General features: G+C 42.0%; 1 protein-coding gene across 4 annotated transcripts; it reads right to left on the bottom strand.

The window, feature by feature from the left end:
- Positions 1-1,789: 1,789 nt before the first annotated feature.
- Positions 1,790-3,619, bottom strand: LOC103723767 (uncharacterized). Of its 4 annotated transcripts, XR_003383008.3 has the most exons (6): positions 3,264-3,619; positions 2,928-3,163; positions 2,557-2,827; positions 2,345-2,422; positions 1,966-2,108; positions 1,790-1,857 (listed from the first exon to the last, which is right to left on the bottom strand). XR_003383008.3 is itself a non-coding variant. In XM_088720992.1 (5 exons), exons 2-5 carry the CDS (start codon positions 3,161-3,163, stop codon positions 2,061-2,063), a joined length of 633 nt encoding a protein of 210 aa, XP_088577118.1. In that variant the 5' UTR covers positions 3,264-3,619; the 3' UTR covers positions 1,790-2,060. The 4 variants fall into 4 exon arrangements, 2 of the variants coding, with proteins under 2 accessions (XP_088577118.1, XP_088577117.1); XR_015982202.1 differs by having other exon boundaries at positions 2,928-3,616; XM_088720992.1 differs by having other exon boundaries at positions 1,790-2,108.
- Between the last annotated feature and the right edge of the window lie 4,804 nt (positions 3,620-8,423).

Raw genomic sequence — 8,423 nt, 5'->3', positions numbered from 1 at the left:
TTACTCCACACCATCTGGGTTTAGTCTATCCCCTTGCAAACCAAGAAAATCCACAAGAAACCAATCGCTTACTAATTGGAAAAGCTAACATCACTCAGAATTGAATCTTCTCCCACTCAAAAAGGTGAGAGCTAATACCATCCGAGCAAATGCTCAACCATTCCTGAGCGATGATATCATGATAACCCTAGTTACATGAAAGCATAAAATTTTAGAGGACTTGGCTGATCTTGCAAGGTCATGAAATTCATCATTGTTTTTTGGCTTTATTAAAGAGTTATCTGAAACAATTTTAGTAGTCCACAAAACTCAATCATCTATGCTTAATAAGCTGGCATTAGGTTGCTTGCTCCATGCAAAGGGAATGATCATGGATGGCGCTTCCTGTGATTATTTTTTATGGAGTCCTGCATGGTACCATACAAAGATCATATCTTTCATAAAAGAGCATCCTTCAAAAAAATCAATCTTTAAATCCTCAAAATATATAAAAGTGGCTTAATTTTAATTTTTTTATTTTCGGAAATAACCTACTCAGACAGCTCTATTAAATAATTTAAATATTTCTGTATCGATTTCAATCTAATATCTTTTAAAGGTTAAAATATGCTGGACTTCCTAAAGGGCTCCAAAATTGATGGGATTTAAGAAAAAATAAGATTGAGCACAAAAGAAAGATGAAAATCTACTAAATATGATATTTTAACAATCTTGGCTTTAAAAGCTTTGAAGGAAGAGGAAGAAAAATACTTCTAAACCAAGAATCTGTCACTAATTGATTCTTATCATCTCTTTCTAGACCTGAGACTACAGTCAAGTTATCCCATATTTGTAATCTTAGCCATACATGCACATACATGTGTATTATAAATAGTTTTAATAAAAGATGTTATTTTCTCCTTAACAAAATAAAAGACATCGAAAACACTCAATCATCACGCCTCTAACAATATGCCACTTCTATTGTTTTTGATCCATGTTAATGCCCTTTTTTGGGCAAAAACAATCTTAATACCCTTATATTTGTCGAGGCAACATTTCAAAACCTCCGAGAAGAGATCTCTTCCAACAAAGAGATCTCTTCCAACACAATATAGACGATAGACCATTGTGTTATGTCATTTGTTTGATCAAAATATACCACTTCTTTAGCTACCACCACTACGTATGGCATATCGACATTAGATATACTTAAAAAAACTCCATACCATATCGACACTGTGCTAGCATGGCACTGATATAAGATCTGGTAACCGTGATTTCAACCATGCACAAATATCTTATACGAGTTCATAATGAATAGATCCATGTTTGCAAATCCATCATTAGTAGTGCTCACTTAATGACAAATCTCTAGCTTCATTTCATCTACAATTCCACAGCACTTCCACATGAACATAAAGTATGGTTAACTACAATGATGTTCCAAGAAGCATGGTTCTGTAATAACCTAATAATATGTTAAATGAAACTCTACTTCAATCCAGTACACTCGTCTTGTTTCTTATCTCCTTGAAGCAAGAGTTCAATTGATCTACAAGGTAGCACAGATGCATGAAGCCTAAAATGTGGCAGCAACTGCACACGTATCCATGTCCACACAAGCAAATGCTGATTTGCATCCATTCACCATAGCTTTCCATGCATGTCTCCCACATACATCTCATTAGTTATGCAAGTGAATCATCTTAGTTTTTGCCTCTCAAGAGAGAGAGAGAGATTCCTTTCAATCAACAGAGACATATAATCCCATCCTCACAATCATCACAAAAATTTGTAAAAAAAAAAAGAAACAGAAAAACTCGAATCTAATCCAAATCATCCATGCAACATCGCGTGTACAGTGTTTACCTCATCCTACATCAAAATTAGGATTTGGCTTCAGGACCACAGATTTCATAAAGAAAGGAGGAAAGGAGGAGAAAAAAGAAAAAGCATATCTGCAATCAGAATTTTTTCACTTGCCAGAGAAGAGAAAGGAGAAAAAATATAGACGTGATGAGAGATTTCTAATCTCTTTTAAAACCTAATACAGCAAATTCCCTCTCGTCCTCTTTGAATCATTCGGAATCACTCTCCATACACATAGCCTTCAATCCTCTCCTTCTCTGCAAAACATTAAAAAGAAATGAAAAAGGAAACATTTAGAAATAGCAAGTCATGTATGGATAACAAAATAGAAGAGAGAGAGAGAGAGAAAAAAAGGGATAAATTTTAGGATAAGCCTGCTCATATGATTCTAAATCCAGATATGAATAAAAATTTGGAGTTCACACTGGAACCTGAATAAGAGAAAAATCAAAGGAAAACAGAGAGAAAGCGAAGGAAAAGAAGAAAAATACACCTTTCTTGAGCTCTTCTTCTCCCTGACCTCATACCTCTCCTGAGAGAGATCCGATAGCCATGCCCCCGGGCTGACCAACTACACCCATCCGACGAGTAAATTAGAGACGAATCAAGTGTTAGTGAACTCAAAAATCAACAAAAGCTTATCTTTTGTTTCCCCAAAAAAAAAAAAATTCTCTCTTTGGAAAGGAGGAAGAAGGGAAGACTTACAAGCAAGCATTTTTGGATCAATTTAGACCTCTTCTTGGGTCTCTGTGGGAGCTTGCAACCCTTCATGGCCATGAAATCCTCCTCCTTCTCTTTGTTGGACAAGGACACGAAGAACCTTGGCAAAACCATCGCCTTTCTCTCCTCCCCTCCAGCTCCGTTCTCCTCGCACCCCGCAGCCGAGCCCCTCGTCGTGTAGAACCGGTCCTCTTTATCCGGGGAGGAGGACGGCGACGCCGACTTCCCGTTTTCGCTCCCCGCCGATTCCGACTTCCTGCCGAGAAATCGAGGCATAAGGCTGGGATTTCGAGCTAGAGACCCCAAAACAAGATCAAAATCGCACTTTTTTTGCCTTTTTCTTTCGTTACGTTTACCTTTGGTGGAGAGGGGTGGGGTGACGGACGGGCGGCGGCGACGGGAAGCCTTTCTCCCCTCCGATGACGCGGCGGCTCACGCGAGTGGTGGTCCTCTTCTGGCCGTCGGATTTGGCCAGGGAGCCCTCGTCTCTCACCTTGACGCAGCGGAGGCGCTTCCGGTTCCCCCACTGCAACAGGAAATCGGGCTCCGAAGCTCCCCTCGGCCCCCTCTGGCTCTTCATCTCCTTCTCCATCTGAATCAATGGCAATACATCCATTAAAACCCCTTCTCCATATAACCCCCAAACCTTCAGAAGAAACTGAAGCAAGAAAAATAACAATCTCTCCTTTTACCTCAAGATCCAATCTTTTTGATGAAAAGAGAGGGAAAACGCGGAAACGAGGCCACTGTGCTCAGATTCCCCTGGGGTTTCAAAAGACCATTAGAGATCGATGGAAAATATGAGATTTTTAGAGCAGGGAAATGGAGAACAGGGGAGGCAGAAAGTGGGGAGGTGTAGGACAGAACGCTTCCGATGAATCCACTTAAAAGAGAAGAGAAGAAGAGGGTTTTCTCTTGGTATCGGATTTGAAGCAAAGAAACGGCGAGGTCTCCCTCTTTCTCTCACCGTGCTCTCTCCCACCCACTCTTCTCTTCTCCTCTCTCTCTCTTTCGCTTCTGCGCCCAAAAACCAACCACCCTCTTCACTGATATATCTTTATTCTTTCCATATAAGAAAATTTCCCCACCCTCATCCAAACCGTTGGATTTTCTGCGGGCGGCCAGATTTAAGTCCTTGCCATCGCAATGCTTGGCCTCGTCCCTTCCCCTGCGGGATGGCGCCCTCCTGCGAGACCTGAGAGCAGTGGACTGCATGGCTCGGTCACGTGGTCCTTGAGATTCACAAAGGACTCATGACTATTTTTTAGCTAGATCTCGATGTGCGCATGATGTGTTCCACAAGGAGGAGCCTTGGATGAATGGCTCTGGTTCTGACAATTTAAATCATGCATTTAATATACTCTTTGCATGGTCATTTATTCAAAAGTAACTGTGTGTGCATATGTTTATTGGTAGGGCTGCAAATAGGTCAGGTCAAACCTAACTTATAATCCGATCCGACCCAAATTTTAGGACCTGCGGGTTCAGATCGGGTCCTAAAATTGGACCCGAACCATTTTCTGAGTCGGGTCTGGATTTACTGAATCTAGACTCGATCCGACCTGACCTGATCCATTATTTTTTTGGGCCTGTTTCGGGTTTGCTGAATCTGAACCGATCCCTACCCGAATCGACCCGAAAACCCGATCCGAATCGACCCGAAAACCCGACCCGTACCCGAAATGGAGCGGTATAAAGCACCAGGGTTTTCTTCTACCGAAACCCTATCACCATTCTTCATCCTCCGAGCACCACTCCTCCGAGGGCCTCCTTTAATCCCCTCCTTCGAGCACCGCCTCCTCCGAGCGCCTCCGGCTCCAAGCGCCTCCTCCGGCTCCGAACGCCTCCTCCCGACTCTGGTGAGTCCCACCACCCATTTTCTTTTGTTACATATTTATATTTTCGCCTTCACAGCGGTGGTGGAGAGAGCTCGCTGGTGCTCCATTCGGCAATGGCGATTCGAAGGACGTCGCCTTTCGATGCCGCCATTGCGGTGGCGCTGCTCGCCCTCCCCTTGATCGCCGCCGCCGAGGTCTACTTCGAGGAGAAATTCAGAGGTATGGCCCCAGATCCGTTTCTTGTTCTTGTTTTTTTTTTAATCCCTAAGCCCTAACTCTGTTGCTCTTTGTTCTCTGTGTGATTAATGGTAGTAGCTTTTGATTTGCATTTGCTTAATTATGTTAATGAAGTGATTAATTAGTTGCGGCATAAAATAGAAGGTCTAGGAGGAGAGCCATACAGGGAGAGCAAGAGGCGAAGAGAGAGAGCGGGAGATCTTCTTATTTGCAAATGCATAATCTCTCACTTGATTCTATCTTTGGGGGTTTAATCGCTGGTAACATCTGACGCGGACCCGACTTGGACACAGACCCGACCCAACCCAAATCGGACTAGATCCGACCCTGACCCGAATGACCCGTTGGGTCAAAAATTGTAGGCATGGACCCGACCTGACCCGATCTTCAACCGGATCAGGTCTGGGTCTAAAATTAGAACCCGAACATAAAATTGGGTCAGGTCGGGGTCACTCAGGACCCAACCCCACCCATTTGCACTCCTATTTATTGGTGGATAGTGCAATTGTAATTTATGATACATTTAATCGTTTATGTAAAAAAAAAATCTTTTAAAACTTGATACCATAGATGAATTTCCTTATGAATGGATCCGGGGTCAGGGGTGCTTAGTCAAGAATCAGCCGTTGCTCCATGACATTTGCAGAGTACCGGAAGAGTGGCAGAGTGCGACTCCTACTAGGCTACGTATATATATCAGACGGCGAATGATGCTGCAGACTAGGTTGCTTCCTTCACGGCTCATCACCCTGAAGGTTTCACCCCGGATAGACCACATGGTTGCGCCAATGCTTTGACATAGTAATTTGTTTTAGGCCGTATTCACATCCATTGTATGTGAGCCGCTAATGCACCAGAGAGAGAGAGAGAGAGAGAGAGAGAGAGAGAGAGAGAGAGAGAGAGAGAGGAGTGCTAACGGAGTTTGCATGAGTACTTGGTATATTAGAAAAATATGGATGGAGATTTTAGACGAAACATGGAAAAGGAGGAGGGCAAGTAGGCGTGCATGCGTATATAATTCCCAATGCTGATCTTGGAACTCAATGTGCATGTACTTGTATTTGACTATATGGTCGGATATTTGGGTCCAAGCATCATCAGGCACTAACCCAATATGGAGAAGATAAATTATGTTTTCCTTGACTTATGTTAGCAAAATATTCTAAAGTTTAGAAACAATTCAAACATAGGTTATTAATCCAATTTGGGTTGCGGAACAAATAACAAGCCAAAGACAATCAATTTTTTTTAGGTTAAAATTGGTTGAATTCGACCAATTGAGTATAAATACATCCGTGTGAATCAAAAAGTACAATATTCGAAAATTGAGCTCGAAAATATGATGTAAAGTCCTATAAGATAGTCTTGGAATGGTTAGCCACATAAGTAGCCATCCAATCAGCTACACTATTAACTTTTCTATAGATATGTCATGATATAGACAAGACAATCCTTTTATAGTCTAAGCTTTTTTAGAGATTACTCCCTATACTTCCTACATTTTCCTTCCCTCATTTGCAATTAGTATTGCTAGCGGTCAAGAAAATCTTGAACATTTTGGTTTCTATAGCTAATCGGGGTGCAAATGAGTTGGGTCGGGTCGGGTCGGGTCGGGTCATGAGTGACCCCGTCCCAATCCGGTTTTTTGTTCGAGCCCTAGTTTGTAACTCAAACACAACCCAATAGAAAATCAAGTCAGGTCGAATCGGGTCCACCATTACAATTTTTGATCCAACGAGTCATTCGGATCAGGTCAGGTCGGGTCCATGTATAAACCGAACCCCATCCAAAAAAATTAGGTCCGGTTCGAGTCAACCCATCCATAGCTTCAAAACATGTTTGCACGCCTATGGGCTGCAGCCCGCGAGCTCAAATAATTTTACAGATTCTGGTTGGGTCGGGTTGAAGCGGGTCATAGGGTTGAAAACTCAAAATTATTGAAATTTCAAATGGGTCGGGTTGGAGTTGGATCGAATCTAAATTCAATAAACTCAGACCCGATTCAAAAAATAGAAGGAATCCAATTTCTGAATCCGACACAGCCCCATGGGTTCTCCCAAATAAGTCGGATTGGGTCTAAGCGGGTCGGATCAGGTTACGGGTCAACCTGACCTATTTGCAGCCTTGGTAGCTGATAGCAAGCATAGGTGGGTTTGGGCTGGAGCATATGGCTGATATTAAGGTGGCCAAATCTATTCACACCCATTCTACTTCCTCTCATTTGGAAACGCATCAGTCATGGAAAAGTAGGATAGATGGAAGATGATTTGGAAATCCGGTGTGGCCCCCGGGGGGGTAAAACCTTTTTCTTTTTTTGTGGAAACTACTTTGTTCCACAACATACGTCTCACTCTTCTTTGTTTAGCTCTCGGAGACGTTAACCATATTATTATTATTAAAAATCTTGCAAGTAATGCCATCGACTGCCTTTTATTTCTACTACTGTTTTTGAAAATCCGCAAGGATGTGAAAAAGGAGATATTGAAGCCTGCATAGAGACTAATGGGATGAACCATTTCCCCACTCAGCTTGGATTTTTTTCTTTTGAACAAATCGGAGCACCATGCCCTCAATTTAGTGCTCTCAAACCTGTTGGAAATTCAAGACATTATATTTCCTTAGCTTTTATTACCTATGCGTATTCTTTCATTCCTTATGTTCACATGTGAAGGTTATACTCATCCGGTCCGGGTTGTATCCTTCGCACGAAAAAAAAGATCGATATTCTTTCGGGACATCAACCATTAGATCATATTCTGCACAGATCTCAAAACACTCCAAACTCTCTCATTCATCTATATGCATAGATTTCATCGTGGCTATTGTGCGATCCAACAATGCATATCATAAAATAAATAAAAAAGAAGATGAATCATTCTTCCCTACATCTAGCAACGGGGGCAGCTTCTTGTTAGAAAAAGAATAGATGGTAAGAAAGAACTTATCGGTTGAGGCGTGTTGTCACTGTCCTTCAGAATAGATCGCGCCCCTCAGAGAATGAATCTCGGCATAGCAGGTAATGGCGGCCTCCCGCACCCGCGCAGGGGGTCCCCCCTTGCACATGATGACCGAGCGCGATGCACCCGATTAACCCATTTCCGGATTGGATTTATCAATTTTGCTTTGGACCTTCATTGGGCTCGGGTACGTGTGGGCTACTTACTTTCTTTGCTTCACCAGGTTAAAAGGTTGAAGACTATATAAAGACCATTTGAGTTTCATTCTTTCTAATGTAGGACTAATGAAAGTATATATGACAAAAGAAGAGTAGGCTTGGAATTTTGTAGTACTCCAACACTTGTGGGTCCATTTGTGCGTAGAAGTGCTAAACAAGAAAATAGCAATTTTTTTTTTTTAAATACGATCCACCAAGATAGCATAAGGTGAGATTAGATATTGTATCCATGATGATGGCAATTTCCTGATAAATAGCTGGGTCACAGATTAGGCAAGTTCGGCACTGGTAGACAGGTGCGAGTTTGATATTTAAAAGAAAGTTATACTGTAAATTTGATATTTTTGTGGTTAGGATTGGTTTGGTTGGGTTTGGCTAGTGTTGGTTTTGTATCAAAACACGTCTTGCCCACCCAACCAGAGTTCAGGTTGGGAGAAACATTTTGGTCAATGAAAGGATGTTGGAAAGCTACAGCAATAAACTAGCTAAATTAACCAACTGCTGTAACGAGTCTTGACCAAAGGATGGATGCTGGATGCAAAAATATTTGTGTAATTTTCCTTCCATGTATGAACATGTCGAGAGCAATAACAATCATGGAA

The sequence above is a fragment of the Phoenix dactylifera genome, chromosome 1 (genome assembly GCF_051530095.1).
Source record: "Phoenix dactylifera cultivar Ajwa chromosome 1, Ajwa_hap1_PhDact_Kaust_v1.1, whole genome shotgun sequence".
Lineage (NCBI taxonomy): Eukaryota > Viridiplantae > Streptophyta > Magnoliopsida > Arecales > Arecaceae > Phoenix > Phoenix dactylifera.
The sequence above is the reverse complement of the archived record's forward strand: the minus strand, read 5'-3'. Positions and strand labels throughout refer to the sequence as shown.